The sequence below is a fragment of the Dunckerocampus dactyliophorus genome, chromosome 11 (genome assembly GCF_027744805.1).
Source record: "Dunckerocampus dactyliophorus isolate RoL2022-P2 chromosome 11, RoL_Ddac_1.1, whole genome shotgun sequence".
NCBI lineage: Eukaryota > Metazoa > Chordata > Actinopteri > Syngnathiformes > Syngnathidae > Dunckerocampus > Dunckerocampus dactyliophorus.
Window position 1 is genome coordinate 10,781,432 of NC_072829.1, and position 23,218 is coordinate 10,804,649.

Here is a 23,218-nt window from a genome sequence, read left to right on the forward strand (position 1 = left end):
AAACAGGCAGTCGACAACCTTTGAACGCAAGTCACGAGACCTCTCACTGTGAACTAAATTCTTTAAAAAAAGAAAAAGACAGCGCTACAAAACAAGAACCAAACTTTTATTTAATTCGTCCCGCCCTCCCCCTTCCGCCCCGACTTATTAAGACAAGCTCATCACATGACATTCTCCTCGAGCAAAGCAACTGAACGGTGATTTAACGGAAAGGCACAAAACTGTCGGGTGGGGGGAGAGTGTGGTTAGTGGCCGACTGTGCAAAGCTGAGGATCACACTGTAAAACTATCAAGCAGTGTATGTTTATGTGTGTAATGAGCCTGTTTAAAGCTTCGAAAGGATCCACAAGTTGAGCTATTTAGCATAAAATAACAAAAAAATATCACATTTTGCAAAGTGTGGTTGCAATGCTGGGAAAGTGTTAGTGTCCCTTTTCATGTCAATATTGTGTGCATTTTTGGGGGAGGGGGGACAGCATTTTCTGCCATACAAGTCAATGTGCTATAGCTTGCATGTACATTCATTCATTCATTCTATACAGGAGATTAATGTACATGTATAGTATTATCGTACACAGTGGACATGCAGTCTTGACTCGTCTTCAACTCAATAGTGCATTGTTGGAATGCACTATTACATTGAAAGAGTTTGATTCAGTCATTGGCAAGAAAGAAGACAACCAGCGCACGCGGTGGTTGCCGGGATGCACGAGGGCGGGATAAGCTCAAGGTTAAATTGTGAAGTGGAACAGGGAGAAAAAGGGTTGTTTTTTTTGGGAGTGGTGAAAGGCGAGAAGCATGAGCGACTTTATACAGACTGGTAGCCGGTGCGACTCTTCCTCCGGCCAATCAGGTAAGAGATAAGCACGAGGACGATTAGGAAGCTGAGGGCCACGCCCACCGCAATGGGTACCAAAAAGCTCAAATCAGAGTCCAGGAAGCATTCCTCAGCTGATAAGCACATAAAGAAAGACACACACAAGAGAGACAGCAGAGGTTAGTGGTGGGGGTGGCACGGCGACAAAAGAGGCAAGCAGGGAATGTTAAAAACCTTCATAGTGGTTAGAAGATGCCTGCAAATTTTGCACAAAAACAATTCAAGTTCATATTTCTTCTTATTTCATACGAACAGGCAGAAGGAGCAGAGGGATGTAAAGACGCATTTGACATATTGGGGAGAAAAGCAGTTAATGAAAGTGTCATATCAAAATGTCAATAAAGTGCCTTATAAAGCGTGAAAACGTAAGAACGAACCACAAAGCAGCACAGCAGCCAACAAATAGTCCCTTTTATGAAGTCTCAAAATGAACACTTACGCTCTAAGCCAGGGGTGCCCAAACCTTTACCTCTGAGGGCCACATACTGAAAAAAACAACCTGTATCTCAGCTTTGTGATATAGGTGGAAAAGCGTATTATCAGTATTAATTTACGTCTTTTCTTTTTCCCCCCATTGTTGCTGCTGTTTTTATTACCTTTTCCAAATATTTCATCTTTCTTCACACATTCAACTAGTTCCCCAGCCTAATTCCCCCCAAATTACAACTTTGTTTTGTTTCTCAGAATATTACAATTTGAAAAAATAGTTTTTCTTTACCCTATTTCTCCTCTGCTACTAAAATGACATTTTCCTTCATATTAACAGTTTATTCTCTTATAATTTCAGTTTTTTTTACTAGTTAGAATACGATTTTTTGGGCGTAATATTTTGACTTTATTCTCATAAAAATACAGCTGCTTGTTCCCTTTCTGCATTAAAAAAAAAAATTATATTCCAACTATTTAAACTTTCTTCTTGTAAATTCTCTTCTCATAATTATGACTTTATTCCCAAAATATTTTGACGTTGTCCTGACATAACTTCTGCAACCTAATTTTCCCAAAGAAATTGTTTTTCATAATACGTCCTTTAAAAAAATATTTTTTTTCTTTATTATTTAAACTTTATGCTACTAATAACATTTTCCCCTCATAATATGACTTTTTCTGATTAGATTACAACTTTTTTTCTCTTATATTTTGACAGTTAAAACGGGGACTGAGATTCTTAAAATTACTGCAGATTTTTCCCTTTTTGCTGTTGGTTTTTTGTTAAATTTGATTTTTAGACTGTGCTGCGGGCCAACAAAAAAACAGCCGCAGGTCACAAATGGCCCCAAGGCTGCATTTTGGACACCCCTGCGCGAAGCTAACATACTAAACTATGCTTTTATTGGTTTTGTGTTAATGTGAGTGTACTTCAGAGGTGTTGGTATTGTTTAGTGACATTTTGAGATATATTTTGTTTGACTGGATTTACCCTGTGCCAACTTTATCAACATAACCCTTGTATAAAGACTTCAAATCAACATTTATGCTAACATGCTAAACTTTTTTTTTGCTTTGGTTTAGTGTCTGTATGCTTGTAAGACTACTTGAGAGGCACTGTGAGATATTTCGCACTGCTAGATTTGTTAAGAATGCTAAGCTAAGTATAAAACAATGACAATTTTCATAAGTGAACCACCAAAAAGTACTTACCAAGTGGCAAAGAAAGTCCCTCGCAAAAATCTTTTACAAAGTTACAAAACAAACAATTATGCTCAGCTAACATACTAATTTAGGTTTTTAATGTTTTGGTTTAGTGTAAATGTGCTTGTTAAGGGAAATTGTAGAGGTTTGGTGTTGTCTTGTTTAGAGGCAGACATTTTGTTTTATTTTATTTTTTTTTACCCTAATGCTAAAATAAACTAGATTAAGTGTAAAAAAAAAAAAAAAAAAGATGCTATAAATCTATGGAGATGATAATTACCTAAAATTTAAATCCAACCAATGAGAGAACTTGGCTGAGCATTTATATTCCAAAAATGTTAAATCTAGGCCATTAGTATGCGGACAAGATCCAGAAGAAGTGTGTGCAAAATGGATGCCAATTGTGCTAACTAACCTAGAACTAGCTTCTTTTTAGCTTTCTGTCTAGACACAAGTGATATTATGAAAAAATGTCAAATCTAGAATATGACTTGGTGGTCAAAATGCAGAAGAGGTGCGTGCAAAATTTATGCCAGTTACGCAAAGATAGAATAAGCCTCATTTCCATTTACTCTCCAGACATGCGTGGTATCTCTCACCTTTTGGTTAGGAAGACACATTTCCATTGACATCTACAATGTCAAATGTAGGTCATTAGTAGGCAGTCAAGATATGGAAGAAATGTGTGCTAGCCAAAATGCTACGCTACACTAAGCTACAATAAGCTTCTTTTACGTTTTTTTGTCCATACACAGATGGTATCCCTCATCTTTTAGCTAGAACGTCAAATCTAGGCCAACGGTAGACAGTCCAGATGTGGAAGAAATGCATGTTAAATTTATGCCAATTATGCCAAGATAAAATGCTAAGAATAAGCTTCTTTTACGTTTACTGTCTAGACACGAGTCGTATCCTTCATCTTTTAGGTTGAAAATCACATTTACGTTCCCAAAATGTCAAATCTGGGCCATTAGTAGGCGGTGAAGATGCGGAATAACAATAGAAATGCCAACACCCAACAGCAAGAGTGACAAGAGAGGAACACAGGCAGCGGTTCTGTGAGTTAAAAAAAAAAGAGGTGAAGAGAAAAGAAAAATCATGGTGGTGTCAAAAGGTGCCTAGAAAGACTCGTAACCGCTGGCCATGTTTCTCTTTCTCCCGATGAAGTAGGCCAGCAGAACGATAAGAATGAGAACAAGCAGGGCAACTCCGACAGCTACAGGAACAAGGAAGCTCTCCGAGTCCGTCTGGCATTCCTCAGCTAAATGAGAGTGAAGAGAGCAAAGGTCAGTGTCTTTGGGAATAACAATAAAAGTACGGAAAAGAGGGTGGATTAAGGGAGTAAATGAGGGGTTAGTTCAAAAGTAGACTAAACACTCCTACAAATAAATACATGTATACTCAAATGAGCCAGGACAGCAACACTTTTATTTGCACGAATCTCCAAAAATATTAAAAAGATCAAGTCTGTGAAATCCAGTTTGTGATAGCATCATGACACACAGATTCCCTTTGTTTATCATGTGCGACACTGAGGGAGAAATCACTAATCATAACAAGCCAAAAATGAGCTCTTTAGCAGGAATCATGAATGCTTATACTGAGCAAAGGCACGATTATTACGGAAGTGGCTGATTTTGTGACAAAGTGAGAAAATGTTGCGTCAAACAGGCACAAAGCTGAAAATATGAGCGGCGGTTGGTCACAAGCTCCCGTGTGCGTTGCTGCGATTGCTCAAATGCACACACATACACGCACCAAGTCCTGGGTAAGCAACATTTTAAAATGATAGTTTTAAACATACAAAGGAGTATTAGGCATAAAAACATCAGTAATGAGAATTAAGTTGAAATGGTTCCAGAAAAGCTTTTTAAATTTTTTTTTATTTAGTCCAAAATATTATATTTCATTACGTTTTCAGACAATAACATGTGAATATTAGGAGGAAAAGGTCATAAATGTAGTAGAATAAAGATGTAACATAACTGCAAAATGTCATAATGTTCTTATTCTCATATTATGAAACTCAAAATAAATAAAAAAAAAAAAACAACTATTCTCATAATATAAATTCTGTTCTGGTAATGTTCTGTGTATAATCTTGTAATATTAGAACTGTCTTGTTACTTATAACATGACATTTTTCTTGTCACATTATGACTTTTCCCCTCACTCTCCCAAACGCACTGTTGTGACTTTATGACCTTATTCCTGCAACTTTACGACTTTTTGCTTGTAGCATTCAGACTTTTTCTCATTATCTAACAATTTCCATCCATCCATTTTCTATTCCGCTATGTAGACAACCATTCACACTCACATTCATACCTATGGACAATTTAGAGTCGCCAATTAACCTAACATGCATGTTTTTGGAATGTGGAGTACTCGGAGAAAACACACGCAAGGAGAGAACATGCAAACTGCAGGCAGAGACGCCCAAGCGGAGAACCCAGATCTTCTGTATCTCCTGGCTTTGTGGCTAACATGCTTCTCTTGCAATTTTCAGATGTTATTCCAGTAATTTTATGACTTTTTTCCCTCATAATCTTACAAATTTTGTCTGATTCCATTCTTGTAACTTTATAACATTATAATGGTACAACTTTATTCTCTGAATGTTACATTTTTCTTGTAACTTTACAACAGAATTTGGGATAGTTTTATATTTTCTTTTTTTATGGGTTACAGCTAATACTCCTTTGTAGCACCAAAACAAAAGAGCAACACACAAGTGTCACGCTTGCTTGTTATCGTTGCAAAAAGAAAACCACAAAAAAAAAAAAAAAACCCAACAACAACACACAAGCTGCTGTTCTCCTGAGGTTCTGATAGCGCTGCAGCGCTGCCTCCTGGATTGGTGAGGATGCTGTCACACCAACATTTTTGGTTCAGGTGCAACACACAAACGCCCATAAAGTTCATTACAACTCCGGGCATGTTTGCATGAGAACAATCTAGAAACAATACTGGGATTTTTCTTTTCCTTGTGTTACTGAAAAGTTTTATATGCGTCCAATTCATCATAATTAATCCCATCTGATGTGACACAGATCTTGCCAATAGTCACTTTGAATGAACCACAACTGCACCACAGCTTCAATGTGAGAAGTGGTGGGCGAATGCACCCTCAGTTTGTGTGTCGCTGTATCTCAAATTGGGATTCGTCCATGTTGCGATACTCAAATGAGACTAATGCAACACTCGCAGTCACACGACCATGTTACATATTAACTTGACTGCAGCCTTCAGAGCCTGGAACACAGCATATTATCGTCATCATCATCTGACACAGTTTCCAAGTACAAATTGCAAAGAAAAAACAAGGTAAAATAGCATCTTAGTGCATTTACATGAAACATCTATCTTAAATGAAAGTATCTACACAATGGCTTCCCTTTTCAGAACCTAGTGTCTAGCACATTTATGGAAAACACTTCTTTAGACTGACAAGTGTGCAAGTGTCCACAGACCCTTTTAGCAGCAGACGCTGTGATGTATCTCTGCAATGGTTTGATTGTTTCTGATTTTTCTCAGCTAAAACACATCAAAACGTCTTCTGGGGGTTGGAGGGACAAAAAGGTCTGTCGGACGTTCGAACACTAACCCAACACAAATCTAAATGTTGCTCCCGCTCTGCAGGGGCAAACATTGGCTAATGCTTCCTTTCACTGCTTTCCTGATAGTGCACGCTTTCACCCTTTGTTACTGTCTGTTTTTGCAAAGACAGCCGCTTAACTATCTTCTTGGGGTTTTTTTATACTGTAGTGAAAGATTTGCATCTGAATCCTAAAGGAAATATTCATCGTCTTCAATGTAAATGATTAAGGGGATGTTAAGTCAAACAAAAATAAAGGAAGAAAATGTAAAAGAAAATGTGCAAAGAGATTAAATCATGTAAGAGGAAACCAAAAAAAGGTGTCTCTGCAGAGCAATGCAAGATTGTGAAGTTGCATCTAAACAAAGACCTTCTGTGCTGTATGTTATTTATTTTAAATGCTGACAAGATTATGCCTTTAATCTGATGGCATTATATTTGACATGGGTTGGGACTAACGAATGTAAATTTTGCATTTGCTCCTTCACAAAAAAACATTGGAGAATGAAGAACAAAAACAGAATAAAACAAAAATGGGGCACAGACAAGTTTGGTCCTTGGGGAAAAAAACAAACAAACTATTATTGTCCCTGCAGACTCTCGGAAATGCTCTTTGTGCATGTTAACATCTCATAACAACTTCAATTTATTTGACAGGTATAAGAAAACACATTTCCGAAGGGGGCTAAATTGTCAAGAGCCAATTGAGTTCATTGCACATGAATCCAAGGACCAGGCTTCCCTGCCATATTTGATGGGTGATCTGCAAAGTGGCTTCTTAAAGGGTCTGATATCCAACATAAGTCTTTCTTCGACCAATCACGTAAGCGATCACTACAATGACAATCAAGCCAGCCAGAGCAGCGCCAACAATGATTGGGATTAAGATGCTGGTGTCATCCAATGGACACTCATGGGCTGCAGATGAAAAGAGAGTCAGTCAATGAGCGCGTCACAGACTTTTGTCCCTGATCCACGGCGTGGTACCTACTCATCTCACCCGACTCAACTTGCCATTTTTAAAAAGCAAAATGCCACCAGGTACTAGAAATAGTTCTATGATCTAATTTCATTATTTCAACATTTCTAGTATGAGGTCAGTCAGCTGAAGCTCTGGGTGCTGCAGTATTACGCTCCAGTCTCTACTTTGGTGCTGCGGCCCATTACCTTGCTGCCCTGGTCTCCTCTTCCGTTCAATGTGGTGTGCTGTTACAGCTTCCCACAGTACTATTTTAAAACAGAAGACGGCTAAACTGCCCCAAACCAAAGCAAGTAGAGCAGAGTAGAGTTGAGCCAGTACTGTGCCGTGGAAATGCAGCATTCGTGACATCAAAATGTTGCTAATTGATGCAGGACAAGTTTGTTATTTAAATTAATAGCTCACAGATGAAGACAGGCCTGCTTAAAGAATGAGAACATGACGTGACGATGATTGGATATTGTAAATAATGTAATATGCAACTGATAAGTCTTTTTAACAACACATAATATACTTACCACAAATTAGGCAGAGTTGTGTAACACACTTAGTTCCAATTGGGATTGTGCTGTTAGGTGTTTTTGTGTGCATAATATTTATAATACATTTTACTTTTGCGCATTTATGACTAGAATGTGGCTATGTATCAATTTTGTCCCAATTGCGACGAAATTACTTTCATGCCTTATATTATTTAACGTAGATGTACTATGACATACATTGTGGTCATCTACGACATTGCATTGTAATGTTATGGTCGTTATTGTGGTTGTTAGTGGTGGTGCACAATCTGTCAATCAAAAGCGAACGTTAATATTGTAAGGCCAGCTCTTGTATTGACTCTCATTAGATGTCAGTGACTTTGTACATAATTTTTTTATATTTATATGCACGCACGCACACATTTTATTTATTTATTTTTTTTTTACCAGAAGGGTATACCTTTGAAGCTTAGCAAAAATCCTCAAATGTGGTCAAATGACAAAGGATAACAAAAGAAAAAAGTACCTGTGCTGAAAAGGCCCTTCTTCACTTCAAAGGGCTGCACTTGAAGGTCAAACGTGAAGACGTTGAGCTGGCCGGTGATGGTGTAGTTCTGCTCCTTGTTGCACATGTACGAGCTGCCCACAGACGCCTCCCACAGGCTCAAGCTGCTGTTCCCCTCAGAGAAGACCGTGCCTTGAAAAGAAATGCAGATCACACGCTAGCGCTCCTCCTCTTTTAAGATATGTGCAAAATGTAGTTGAAATAACTTGGATTACCGGAACTCAGTTTTGCGGTGACATTCACTCCCTGGAGGCGGAATTTTTTGGTGTCCTGTCAAGAGGCAACAAATCACACGTGAAAGGGATGACAAGTCATCTTGGACCTACCGTGGAATCCGCGTATGCCCCTATGTGGACTAACTCATCAAGTCTTGGTCCATCATGATGTTATCGTTGCTAAAAAAGTGCCCACGTAAGTCAATATTGACATACATGGTTGAGTGTTTTTCAAGAATTTGTGCCCCAAAGGGGTCATTTATATGAAAAATCGGTCTGTTTTTTTTTTTTGTGGTGTAGTATTGTCAACTTCCTCATTATTGCAAAGCAGTGTGAAACAAACAGCAATATAACTACTGTCCAGTTACACAGCATTAAAACAACTCCCTGTTCAGTGCAAAGTAAGCTTCAAAATAAAAGCATGGGAGTATTAACCTGATTCCACCACAGCAACTAAGAAAATGCCATCCATCCATTTTCTATACTGCTTGTCAACTAACAAAATGCACCCATTTAATATCTATAGTGTCCAATGAGATTGAACAAACAAGCTAGAACAGCACAAACTCCATTATGAGGATTTTATGGTCAATTATTTGTTTATTAGGTAGCAAATTAATAATTTTTAATTAGTAATTGTTGTTGAGTACTCACATTGGTGAATGCGAACGAGATAGTCATAGCACTAGACACCAACACCAGCTCGCTGCTGTTGCCGCCACACGATCCAGACACACTGGTCCTGTTGGGGTCCAGGTTGATCTCCTGATACTTCTAGAAGGGGTGTATCCAATCATTAAATAGCTCCATTCCAAAAAGTGTTTTCAGAAGGATCACACAAACCTCTCCTTGCTTGACTCCGATTCGTAGGCCGAAGTTTGCCAACAGGCAGGCTGTGCTGTTCTCATCCGGTTTGATGCTGTAATTCCCGGTGGAGGGCGTAGGGAGGGTTGGAGTGGGTGTGGTTGTAGAAGGAGGGGCAGAGGTGGTGACGTTTGTGACCGGAGCTACTGTGGTGGTGTCGGGTGCGGTGGGAGTAGGGGTGGGCAGATCTGCAGCACAGGTGGTCACTGCGAGGCAGAAAAGAAAGAGGGAGGTGAATGTTTTTAACAGTGAGGAGGACTAAGGGTCACTCATACCACGATGGACTTGGATGCGATTCCCCCTCCCTCTCCTGGCCCCCACTGGCCTGCGCTCAAACAGAGCATTCGTGCCATGGGCTGTTTACTTGTCCCATAACTTCTTTACTGCTGTTTTCCTGTAATTTCTCTGACTGTGTGCAATGTTTTCAGACTAATTTGTAGTCATTCTCATTATTTACTTGGTGCAAGGTTTCCGGTGTCATTAATTACTAGCATTAATTAAATTACACATTCTATTTTGCTGTATTAGTACAATTTCTCTAAATTTTTCCAAAATGTGGACTATTTTCACCCTTATTTGCACTTATTTGACTATAAGGTTGACACTGTCAATTATTTGAGAGAGGAGCGCATGAATTAAAAGGGCATGTCTTTGTTACGTACACAAATGTAGTTGTGGGCGTGTTTCACTTTTGGATCATTTTGAGTCTTTGTATTTTATTTCTATAGTGAACTGAGTCAGTTTTAAATAATAAAATAAAGTAAAAAGTTTTAAAAATAACTACGGCCCACGGGCCACATCAGGCCCGCAACGCAGCTTAATCCGGTGCACCGAGCATTACCAGATACCTTTTATTAAACCTTTAACATCAACATGACAAAAAGAAAAGGAGGTGAGCAACATGACTTGCAGTGCTATTGTGGCACGCTTAAGTCGCCAAAATAGTCAGATGCAATCTGTAGCTGTACAAAAAAGCCATCCAAACAACACAACACGTCAACACACAAACTAACCCACCTACTGCACCATGTGGGCATACCTATGCACAATACCCATGCCAAAAAACACCTATATATTCCCGGCGCAAGGCATGCTGGGTAGCTTGTGGTACTCTTTCTCCCAATATTTTGCCGGGTTTGTTGCATTTTTGCTAGATTGCAAAATATATTGAGGAGGTCGTCAAAGAAGTAAACAAGGCGAAGTTAACATACTCGTTATCCAATGTTTTATTGTTTAGAGTTCATGTTATTGTTGCTGCTGGACTACTCAGCATGCCTTGCGGGCATTTGGAAATAACAGTTTTAAGCTACGTGTTGTTTAGCTCTTAGTTGTTGATTTATGTGATGCGTTAACTTACTGTGGATATGTTGTGTTTTCTTTTCATTGCATCGTGAGCAAGTATGTTGTTCTGTTTATGATGGCACCTACATATTATATAGGGGAGACTGGGCACAGTTGCAACAGGGGACTGTTGCAACAAGCCTTATTTGTCTAATCAGTAACATGCTAGAGTGATGACACTCATACCGCACATGCTCAGTTAGACCCTCTACTCGCCAAGAAGAAAGCGGCCATATTGCGCATCTGGTCCAGCTTCTATCAAGACAAAGTTGTTTTGGAGGTATGAAAGTAGATTTTTTCACGAGCTGTATTTTTGTCATACTATCCTAATATTTTGTATGAATTACTCCAAACCTGCCTGGTTTGAATCACTGTTTTGTTGACTATTCAGAAACATTGCTTACATTTGTCAATGTGGCTAGTTAGCACATGGTGTTTTGTCGTGACTGATACTATGGGGACAGTTGCAACTGTTCCCATGCTAATATCAAAATAGACCACACTAGGCACAATTAATATATTTTACTGCTCATGATGGGCAGAATAGGGAATGGTAATAAGAAATTAATGGTAATGATAAAATAATTCCCCAAATAACTTGTTGAGCAAAAATTTGCAATTAGTTATTGTTGTATGTGTTGTGGTTTGGAACAAACTAAATAAATTTTCCTGTGAAAACAATCAAACTTGTCATATAGTAAATAAATCATCTAAATATAGAAATTGTATTGTTTGTTTTCAGGATGCCAAGAGTGAGGAAGCGAGTCACTAACAGAGGGGTTCCCCTCAGTATTTTGGCGGAAGAAGAGGAAGAAGATGTCTGTTTTTTTTCTGTGAGCTAGCAGAAATGTTCTGTCAGTTGCAACGTCTGAATTTTTTTATTCAAATAAATATTGTGATTGATATGTTATATGTAGCCATCTTTAAATGGTATGGGTATTTAGCAGAGAGATGTAGGTTTACTATGTAAATATTTGGTGTGCCTAGTCTAAATAATCTCTGAGTAATTGAGAGTAATGTAAAAAGTGTTGCAACTGTCCCCAGTCTCCCCTACTTTTTTTTTTTTTTTTTTTTTTAAACAGATGTGGCCCGCGAGTCAGAAAGTGTGCCCACCCCTGCCTTAAAGGAGAGCTGCACTTTTTCTGGAATTTTGCCTATCATCCACAATCCTTATGTGAGACATGAACACACATGCCTTTGTCTTTTCTGTGCGTTCTAAATATATAAAAACAGATAAAAACAAGACTGCTCAGTACTGCAGTACTGGACCCACTTATTCCACCTATTGAGCCTTCTGAAAAATAACTCTCCAGTGCCAACAACGCTCCATTTATATATGTGACGTGCATATTATCCAAGCTACAGCGACATTGTTATTATTATTATGAACATTGCTATGATAATTGAACTATGTTATTGGCATACTGACACTTAGCCATAACACACCGGCTAGCAACTAGCTTCACCACAGACTCTGCCACAGCGCATCAGTGTCACGCTAACAATGCCTCAGACTACTACAAAAAAGGTAAGGCTACATATAACAGCTGACACCACTGCTGCTGTGTTGTTATTTCTGAGTTTAGAAAGGTTAACGCTCGGTGTAGGTGTTTGTTTCTGTATTGCTATGTGATATCAATGCACCTAGTACTTCAAAGTTCCGGTAATGCTTAGAATGACCAAAATACGGCAAAATAATGTATATATATTACATATATACAGTATATTATGTTACATTTACATTAAAATTAATGTACCTGTTACTGCATGGTCACAGCATGTATATAAAACTATAAAACCTTGTCGGAGGTGTTTAACAGCAGTCTTGGTCGGCGGCATAGGTGGATCCCATTACGTGCAGTACTGTGCCGTCTGGTTTTATATCTTTAGAACGCACAGAAAAGGAAACACATATGTCTCACATAACGATTGTGGATGATGGGCAAAAGTCCAAAAAAAGTGCAGTTTTCCTTTAAAACCGAGTGAGGCCCAGTCTTGTTCTTACAGTTCTTGCTCTGTGTGCCGTTGCTGATGAAAGCCTGGATGAGCACGTTCCACAGGGTCTGATTGACCGACTCGGCCTGAATGGTCTCTTTGCTGTTGCAGGAGTAGCAGGTGTCCATGCTGACGTCAGTGATGTGAGGCCTCACGATCACAGAAACAGTTTCTGAAGAAATAACAGAGTTAAGGGTTAACAAAGTCATCTAAATGTGGTGCAAAAGTGAAACAACAGGGAAGCGACTTTTTTAAAAAATATATTTTTTTAACTTTCACATGGCAAGTTGGTTGAAAGTGGAGCTAGTTATCATTCTGGTCCATTTCAGCTCTAATGGGAACGCAGCCAACACAATGGGACGACGGCATCATAAATCAAGCTGTTTTGTTCAGAAAGCACACGTTAAGCAAACTGAACCGAACAAAAGCAAACTGAGAGCACTTCAAGATTGTTGGTTAGTTTCAGAGGGTTTGGAAAATATGTGGGGTGACCTGAATGGGGCTGTGTACAAGAGATGCCCTTGCAATCTGACATGGTTAGAAGTCTTTCGCAAGGGAGAGTGAGCAAACAAGTCAAAATGTGCATTAATGATAAACAAAAGAAAAGGGCATTTCGTATTTTATATACACTAAGTCCCCTACTAACGAACATCCGACGTGCAAACCCTCGTAGATACGAACACAAGCCGACTCATGTGTTTTGCCTTATAAGCCCATAATTATTTATATTTAAGTCCATATTTCACATGCTTGACGAGTAGAGGGCACTGTGACACTGCTAATGGGACCAACAGGCGATTAAAACCAGTGGGAGGAGACTGAAGAAAAGGTATATTTTAGCTGTACATGCAAGCTTGTGATTAAAGTTTATGAAGAGTTAATAGGCCTGCTTATAATTATACACCACCCATAGAACACTACGTCTTTAAGAAGAGTCTAACGACGACGATTTGTCCTTTTTTCAATATTTCCGCCTCCTCCTCCTCCACCACCACCAACGACGTATGCTCGACGACTCCTCTTCAAAGGTAAATAACATTTATCATTACGTATTATTATATCATTTTTATTATTGTTTTTTTCATTAATTATCCTCGTTTAATATTACTACTACATCCAAACTCAAATTTACATACATACTCATATACTGTATATGCATACACGTACATGTAGTACATATATCATTAGTAATATTACCTTTTCCCCTACTTAAGAACAATTTGACTTAAGAACGGTCGTCTGGAACCAATTGTGTTCGTTAGTTGGGGACTTAGTGTATTTCCCCTCTGACTTTAATTATTATTCCTCAAGGAACATCAGGAAAATCTGCTGCTTTAACAGGAGTATATTTACTTTTTATGTCCATTGTAGAAAGTGTCAATATTTTGTAAGTCTTGGAGCGCCTGTGTGCTATTTACACTTGCCAAAGAGCTTTTAACACATTCAAAGGTCAAACAGGCTGCCCTAAAATGGGCATGGCATGTTGCTAATGTGCTAACAACACTTTACGCATCTGGTGAGATATAGCTTTGCACTCCCAAGACTCCAGGTAGCCGCCGATTCCTTGCTACTCGCTTAGCAGCTAATGCAATAATGTACGGCAGAGAATCAGAGCAGATCAGCAAGATGTCCGGATAGTTTGCAGTTTTGTTCTGCTGTTAATAAAACAACAAAAAAAAACACAAAAGCTGAAATGAATTTTTTAACAGGCCAACATTAAAGGTTGATGTGTTACACTCCGGTCCTATAGGTGGCAGTACTGCATACTACAAAATGCTTGAAAAATAACTGAGAGAGATGATACGATGCCTTTGCGTAAGTCAGGTGTTACAGTCAAAGTGCAGCCCAGGAGCCATTTTCATCAGGCATTATTTACTGGTTCTCTACATGTTCTAAAAATAAAATCAATAAAATATTAACAAGCTATATTAGCAGATATTACTTTTATTTGCTTTGTCGCCTGCAACACTGGACTGTCAATGTTTTGTTTAGCTAGATTAGCATATTTCGACCTACACTGGATTAGATTTAGCATCTTTAATAAACCCCAAATCCGTCAATTTTTCTGTATGCAGCCATAGGTTTGGACACCCCTGGCTCAGGTCATGAGAGTATTGGAAAGAAAATATTCCTGCTGGAAACAAACATACAAACTGGACAAAAATGTAGCAAAATGTCCTTCATTGTGGAAAAAAAAACCCCAATGTAATATTAAACACCGTTCTTTGTGATAGAGGAAGCACACAGTGTAGACCAACACCTGACTGCATGGGTTATAGACTACCTCACCAACAGACCACAGTATGTGAGGCTCCGTCACTGTGTGTCTGACATGGTGCTCTGCAGCACAGGTGCCCCTCAGGGTACGGTGCTCTCCCCTTTCCTCTTCACCCTCTACACCTCGGACTTTACACACAACTCCCCACAGTGTCACTTCCAGAAGTTCTCCGATGACACAGCCATTGTTGGTTGTGTTTCGGAGGGGAATGATCTGGAATACAGGACGGTCATCAGGGACTTTGTCAGCTGGAGTGAGCTTAACCAGCTGCAACTCAACACCAGCAAGACAAAGGAGATGATCATTAACTTCCAGAGGAAAACATCCCACTTCACACCGGTGAACATCCAGGGAGCGGACATAGAGTTGGTAGACAGCTACAAATTCCTGGGTGTTCACCTTACCAACAAACTGGACTGGTCCGTCAACACCCATGCCCTCTACAAGAAGGGCCAGAGTCGCCTCCACCTGCTGAGGAGACTGAGGTCCTTTGGTGTGTGCAGGACTCTTTTACGGACCTTTTATGACTCTGTGGTGGCCTCAGCCATCTTCTATGCTGTGGGCTGCTGGAGAGGGGGCAGCACGGACAGGGACAGGAGCAGGATAAATAGACTGATCAGGCGAGCTAGCTCTGTCCTGGACGGTCCTTTGGACTCCGTGGAGAAAGTGGGGGAGAGAAGGATGTTGGCTAAGCTGACATCCATCATGGACAACACCTCTCACCCGCTACATGACACTGTTGTTTCCCTGGGCAGCTCCTTCAGCAGCAGACTGTTACACCCACGGTGTAAGAAGGAGAGGTTCCGCAGGTCCTTCATACCGACCGCTATCAGGCTCTACAACACCTGAACCATTTTTTATTCACTATGTCTATGCATTGCATGCATTGTCAATGACTATGCATTCTTTACTTGTGTACATACTTGTGTATCTTGCTTGCTGCTGTAACAGATGAATTTCCCTGCTGTGGGATTAATAAAGTACTACTACTACTACTACTCTTTGAATGTTCTTAACTCCAGTTTCACTACCACTGCCTATTTTCTATAGTCGACATCCTGTTCTTTTTCAGGCTGCAAACTAAGTTGAGGCTAAATCAACAGCGCCTCGGCTGGCTGGAGCCAAGTTTCACACTCTTTTGCCACAATTGCTTCAAGACAACAATGAATTAACAATCCAGGGCTCCAGACAGCGACTAAATGGTTGCGTTTTGCGACTAAAATATGAGACAATGCCAGTACATTTTTTCATTTACTCGCACATGTGCGACCAGATAAAAGTCAAAGTCAAAGTCAAACTTGTCTATAGAGGCCGCTAGACGGAGTCTGCAAAAGTGGCCGCTATAGACAGGTAGCCTCTATAGACAGGTTGGCGTCCAGTTTGAATGTTGACCAGTAGAGGGAAAAAAAGAAAAAAAAAGGGGGGGGGGGGGAATAATAATAATGTTGACCAGTAGAGGGCACTGTGGGACTGCCGATAAAAGTTGTACAGCACTACTAGGCTTGTTATTATCCACGACCCACAGAACAAAGCTGTGCTAGTAATGTCTTACACTTGTTTTTAATATTTTACTTTTTATACAGCAGAGTATCATTCCAGCTTTAGTTCATCATGAAGTGACGGGAAGAGATGTGTGTTTGCTGAACTGCTCTCTGGTGGCCGCGTTCAATAAATAAAGTTGGCAGAAGCAACAGGAGAAGTTTCCTTCTTCGCTTCGGAGCTGAATAACACTGACAAGTTAACAGACTAGTAGCGAACGGAAAAGAAGACGGCTTTTTTTGTGTCGAATACAGAAGATGAGGACTTTGATGGATTTGTGGATGAGGATTGATCAAAAATAACGTGAGTACATTCTAAAATACTTCAATTAAGTACAACCGAACTCAGTTTTGCTGCTGCATGCATGCTAGCGTATGTTTTTTTTTTTATTGTAGCGTCGCTGGGAGCACGTCCTGTTCCCAGCCTACTTTGCGGTAATGTTTTGGTGTAAATGCTCTTACAGTTTGTGTGGAGCTTGTGAATGATTGTGACTGAGCTAGGACTCAGTAATTAAAGTCTACACATGACGGCTTCATTGATTGAAAAACAAAACTTTTTCGTGCATGAAGCTTCTACTTGAGTCGGTAATTTGGCCGCTATATGCAGTCAGATATCGACCAAGGGAGACAAAATGGGTGGCCGCTGGCCGCGTTAGACAGGTGACTGCTATACACAGGGTCTATAACATGTAAATTTGGTGCGGGGGATTTTGTCCCTTTTTACCGTGAGAATGAAAAATAGTATGTAAAATGTGGAGTCACTTAACGACAGCTTGTTACAGTCAAGGCCTATCAATGCCAGCATGTGTGATCAATCACAATTGAATCTCAATGAAGTGGGACATACAAACGGTAGCATACAAACGGAGTGCAGGAGTGTGTAACATAGTACATATTAAATTAGTAGATTAAATTATCAATATATTGGGAGATATTTTTTCCATTGTACTTTTCTTAAAACTACTGTTAAAATCCCATCTCATCTCGAAGGCCCAATGTCATGTACACTGTCTCGTGACACCCCTATTAATCTTTCCTGCCATGTGTAAGTGTTACTCTAAAACAGTCATCAAATTAAATTAGGTTTGTGTCAAATAGTACATTTGTTTCACACAATTAAAAGGCAAAAAAACAGGCAGGTTGTTCGGCCCTGCCAACAAGGTGTCCCTTATTTATTTTTGCAGAGGTTAGCAATCCTACCAGCTAATTTGCAGATTTTTATTTATTATTATAGAATATTTTTTGTTGCACACTTCAGCTCAGTAGTTGACAGTAACGCGCAAATGAGCTACTTTACCAGCTGCCATAACGCCTAAAGAAGAAGAAAGGAGATGAACAGCAAAGAAGAAGAAGGCAGGTCGACAAGAGAGTATTGGAGTTATAATGCATATGATGCCACAAATGAGGCCTTCCAAAAACTAGGGAGAGAAACAGAGTGGTTACAGAAGGTGTTGCAGTGAAATAGAGAGCAAATGTGAATATTTACTTTGCAAGTCAATTTCGGTATGTGCCCTGAAATGTTCTGCTTGCGCTCCTAAAATTTAAAGTTAGTGGCCACTGTGCTCCTAGTAAAAAAAAAAAGTTAGTCTGGAGACCTGCCAATCAATCGATTAATATACAAAGGCTGGTAAAGACATACAGTCGTACCTAATGCTTTGCACTAAGCAGCAAACATCCATATCCTCGTTGTAAAGTGAGATGGAGGCATTACCGTTTGACGCAGATTTAGGGAAGATTGTGGAGTCGCTGAGGTTGTACGAGAACGTGATGGAGTCCGCCTGGTACACATTCCCGTTGATGGTGAATTTCACACTCCAGGAGTGGCCTGCTCCGAAGTCGAGCTTCAGCATGGAGTTGGTTTCCTCGCATTTACTGCCGTCTGACATGACATTGGCAGGGAGCTCAAACTGCACTGTATTGCTCTGAGACAAGAACAAAGAAAGTATTTGAATTATTATTAGCAGTAATAATAGTACAGTGGAATCCGCTTCAGTTGGCCCCACTTATGTCAACAACTCATGTACTGTATGTCCCAGTCCACCGTGTTGTTGTTTGTTATTATTCTTAAAAGTCTGCTTAAGTTGATGTCGTTATACATGGTCAACCACTTTTGTCCACATAAAATTAGAGACAGAGAATTTCAGGTCATTTCTACTAAAAATTGGCCCGTTTATGTCAACTTCCTCATTGCTAAGCAGCGTAAAATGACAACAGCAAAGCAACTTCAACAAGCTTCAGATTATTTGACTCGTTAATCGTTAGTTGCAGACCTGTTACATTAAAAGCATTAAAAGGTGCACACACTGACTTCCTGTTCAGTACAAGTAAGCTTCATTATTATTATTATTATTATTAATTATTATTATTGTTAGCCACCAGTATGACCTTTACTGTCATTGTAGTCATGGTATACAACAAAATTAACAATAACAGTACAAAATATCACATGAAATACAATTATGCAACAAAAACTACCATAGGTTCAAAAATCCTTCATTATTGCCCATTCTAGTAAGTAAATATGCAAGCAATGTTTAGTTTCGGTTATGTTGACGTCAGTCAGCCATTCCAAGGGGTGTCGACATAAACAGGGGACTATTGCACAAAACTAGGATTCAGAAATCCAAGATAAATGAGTGAGCTGAGCTCAACCAACCCAAAGCAAGAGCGCCTAGGCTTAATTGGTTGCACAAAGCCCAAACCAGGATGAGTTGTCACTGATTAATCAAGCCAGGTGAAACCAAGCCCGTATCAGTGCGCGTACGCGGCTTCCTTAAATAGACCCCACCTATTGATCACAGAGTCACCGATTCACCATGGCAACGAGCGGCGTACTTTTCCCCAACGGAAGCGGAAATCCTCATAGAGGCTCACGAGGAGGCAAAAGAGCAAATACAAAGAAAAGGCAACACCGCCACGGTCAAAAAACAAAGAGATAAAGCCTGGCAAAGTATTACAGAGACGATTGGCAATACTTTGTGTCGAAGTAGTGCACAAATACACACTCAGTGCTCCACTGAAACCATCATAGTTACGATCCAATCCAATCCAATCTACTTTATTTATATAGCACATTTTATAAACACTTTTCAAAGTGCTGCACAGACTAGCAAAACCACAAATAAGTAAATAAGGGAATGCAAATGCAAATGTAAACAAATAAAAATCACTACAGTAAAAACTAAAAAAAAATCCAATAAATAAAACAAAAAAACGTACAACAGTAAAATATTTACACATAAAAACAATAAAAGCAAAAAATTCCAAGAAGTAGGGAAAAAAAAAAATAAGTACATTGAATTAAAAACTAAGATAAATAAAACAAAACTAAAAAAATAATAAAAGACACAGAGGACCACACGACTCACGCCGAGTTAAAAGCCAGAGAATAAAAGTGGGTTTTAAGACGAGACTTAAAGCTTTCAATTGTGGGGGCCGTTTTTACATGAGGGGGGAGAGGGTTCCACAGTGTTCCAAATAGTTCATGTTTGTTGCTCGTTGAACAAATCAAGAACAGCGGCATACACTACTATCTATGAACTCTTTGCTTTATTAGCATCACCATTACTCGCTTCCGGTTTCCCCTCGAGCGCTAAGGCTTCTGGGTAATGTAGTCCACATCCGCAATTAACATCTTCAAAAACGTAGTCGCACTGTGATTATGAATCGGTTAAAATTGTAGGTAAAATTGACTGCAGATGTGAAATTGTGTAAATATAACTCCAGACTGTATAACTCCTTTGTCTTGTAGATGTGTATTTGTATTTATATAAGATGTGTATTTTGTATGTAGTATGTGTAAATTATCTAATACCGTGTCTAGCGGTTGGAGTTCCTTCATCAAGCCTCCCCGAATGATGTCAAGCTCCGAGTTAATTTGCTGCACTTGGTTTTTCACAGCGGCTGTGAGGCGGGCACGCATGGAGTCACAGATCAACAGGGACGGTGACGCGTAGGAAAAAAACATCCCGTCTCTTTCCGCACATGTCCTCAGCCATTTTCTCCTCGTCCTTCCAGCCCTTTGATTGGTCTTAACGATGACTCCGGCCGGCAACTTTTCTTTACGCAGCGTCTTCCTCTTAAAAATCACCATAGGTGGCAGCTTCTATCCGTTACCATGGCAACCAAGCACAGTAAAAGTTGACTTCTCGTGCCCCGTTCTGTGTATCGCTACCGTGCTGGTCCCATTCTTCTCTACAGTGTGGTTCACCGGGATGTCGAAAGTGAGAGGCACATCGTCCATGTCGGTGATGTAGTTGGGCTGGATGTGTTTGTCGGCAATGTTTTTACTGCAGTAGGAGCAGAAGATGGCCATCTTTTCCTTGTACTCCGCTGGATGTTGCTGCGCCACGGTAGTCCTTGCCCGGATGGATAGATGGCGCCATTTCATAAAATATACCTATGTAACTACTGGGGGCGTGCCTTTAGCATCCTCTTTCACTCTGCCTTTCCTCTATACAAGTATAAGCAGTGTGTCCCAGTCAGTCGAGAGGAGGTACAGATTTTGGAAATGGTGCACACACAAGACGCACAGCATTATAAGGCGCCCCGTCCATTTACGACAAAATTTAAGACTTAAGTGCGCCTTATGGTCGTGAAAATATCATGTAAAACCCTTTATGTACAATAACTGAACTGAATGATGACAAATGTTGAAATACTGACAGTGGGTGTAATTAAATGTGACCATGTGTAGTAGGCAGTGGATTAATTATTGGTTTCCATTTATGGTGACGACTGATTGACATAAGGGATGAGATGCAATAGATCCCAAACCTTAGCCTGGTCTGAAGCAGGCTAACTCCACAGATTAAATCTCCATGGTCACTTATGTCAGAACACATTCCACTTTCCACTATCCCACTTTTGTGCAACAGGATCACGGATAAATTGAGCTAGGATAACCAAGATATCCGAGCTTTATCGCTTATCCTAGTTTTGTGCAACAGGCCCCAGGTTCCATTGTAGTCTTCTACTTTTTTTAAGCTTCAGTCCAATAGTTTACCAGTGAATAGAAAGAACATCTGCACAGTGACAGGATATCCATCAGGAAATGTCAGCAAGGTAAATGCTGTGTTGCAAGAATCCAGGCAGAAACTCTCATCATTAATTTTAAGAGTTGTCTCCCTATCAGCTATGCAACATGATAGCGCAATAGCGTGTTTTTGACCTGAGCGTAGAAACTCACCTTATTGTCAGCTGCCTCATACGAAACTGAGAAATTGACCATGAGGTTGGCGTAAAGGCACAACTTGTCGTCTTTGTCTTTCACCATCACCTCTGTGCCATGTGACGGATGGATTACTAAAAAGACACCAAGAAAAAAGCAAGTTTGTTCATTTGTCAGACGTGGGCTTACGTATTTTGGCTCCGATAATAATCTTGTGTAGTTTAAGCTGCTGTCAACACTGGCTAATGCTAACACTGGCCTGCTGCAACACGTTTTGCATTAAGGTGATATCTTTGTTGCACAATTTGCATTTAATCATGCTCCTTTTCCAAGTTTTATTGGCACCACACAATAGCTCTCTGCATTATATATGGTATATATGCTTTCCCATCCAATGTTTGACAAAAAACTGCATTTATATAGGCTATATTTTTGCAGTTATACAAATAATAGTGTGTGTTTCAAACTAATTCTATGCAATTTAAAATTGAACAGCTTTCTCCAACAGTTGTAATGACAAGTTAAGAAAGAAATCTGGGTTAAACTCCAACAGGCGACCTGATCACTGAAACGTGTTGGTTTAAACGAAATTTATAGTTATTAATTGTGTTAATTGTGTTATTTTATCGCGTTTTTTAGAATACTTTTATTAATAGGCGTCAGCTATCTGAGCCGTGTCCGTGAGTCCTAAATTTGCACACGATAATGGCTTTACCATAGTATAAACTGTTTAGAACAAAAAAGGCAATATTTGATGTATTTACTTGAGGTATTTTTTAAGTATAGCTCCCACAAAATGACGTTACTAGCTTACACTGCTAAATGCATCCCATAACGTCGTTCCACTGTAAACAACTACACCAAGCTAACTGCTAACCTACCGCGATGTTGACGCATTTAAATCGCCATTTATACACATACAACAGATTATTTTGTAAAACTTATCACTTACACGAGCTCGGGGGTTTTCAACATTAACTAAAAAAACTTTTAGCTTTCCGAAACTAGCTTTAGCCTAACCGTGACGTCGTAAAAGCGCTAACAGCAACGCTGCTTTTCACAATTTGAAATGATAAATTCGACTTTTAAACTTGTTTTGGTTCACATAATATACACATAATACACATACACCGAAGCGCAATTTCAACGTTTTGTCTTATCTTCATTTTGCAATGTTGACGTAGACGGTAATTAGCATTCAAGCTAACCACGTTAGCAAAACACCGCTAAGCTGCCTTGATGCGTCACTCAGTCAATGTTGGCGTCATTATGATGTTTTTATCAATATAATGTCAGCTTTGGAAGATGTAATTTCACAACAAGTATTGTTTTAGTGCGTCGAAGTCATACTGGAGCACGGGGCCGACGTGTGAGTCCCTGTTTACTCTCGTTGCACGTCCCAAATCTCTTCGTTTTTTCATTATTCAAGAACGATTAATAACACAAACTTACCGCATCCAAATGCAAGAAGTAAAGAAAAGTATCGGAACATGATGGCTGGCCAGGAGGGAAAGAAAAAACGAGCCAAGCGGTGGTCGTTGTGGACGAGGTTGGCTGACTGACGAGCTGCAGATTGGATGAGGAAATGCAAGTCACATAAAAAGTCATATGACAGGAGGCCAATGTATCACAGCGTGGGCTCCAATAATCTGCTTCTTAAACTATTTTACACATTACTAGTGCA

General features: G+C 39.7%; 1 protein-coding gene across 3 annotated transcripts; it reads right to left on the reverse strand.

Annotated features, from left to right (window-relative positions):
• Positions 1 to 92: 92 nt before the first annotated feature.
• Positions 93 to 23,147, reverse strand: lamp2 (lysosomal-associated membrane protein 2). Of its 3 annotated transcripts, none has more exons than XM_054792985.1 (9): positions 22,987 to 23,147; positions 21,553 to 21,668; positions 18,076 to 18,286; positions 12,559 to 12,720; positions 9,192 to 9,418; positions 9,003 to 9,122; positions 8,349 to 8,403; positions 8,095 to 8,265; positions 93 to 951 (listed from the first exon to the last, which is right to left on the reverse strand). In XM_054792985.1, the coding sequence occupies exons 1-9, from the start codon at positions 23,024 to 23,026 to the stop codon at positions 809 to 811; spliced, it is 1,245 nt and encodes a 414-aa protein (XP_054648960.1). In that variant the 5' UTR covers positions 23,027 to 23,147; the 3' UTR covers positions 93 to 808. The 3 variants fall into 3 exon arrangements, with proteins under 3 accessions (XP_054648960.1, XP_054648961.1, XP_054648963.1); XM_054792986.1 differs by lacking the exon at positions 93 to 951 and adding an exon at positions 958 to 3,770; XM_054792988.1 differs by lacking the exon at positions 93 to 951 and adding an exon at positions 3,916 to 7,025.
• Positions 23,148 to 23,218: the final 71 nt, after the last annotated feature.

Excerpts from the sequence above, each read along its gene's own strand:
- lamp2 (XM_054792985.1), bottom strand. The coding sequence starts at position 23,026 with ATGTTCCGATACTTTTCTTTACTTCTTGCATTTGGATGCG. Across the intron at positions 21,669-22,986 it reads ACTTCTTGCATTTGGATGCG|TAATCCATCCGTCACATGGC; the intron begins GTAAGTTTGTGT and ends GTGTCTTTTTAG. Across the intron at positions 12,721-18,075 it reads CCCTAAATCTGCGTCAAACG|AAACTGTTTCTGTGATCGTG; the intron begins GTAATGCCTCCA and ends TTATTTCTTCAG.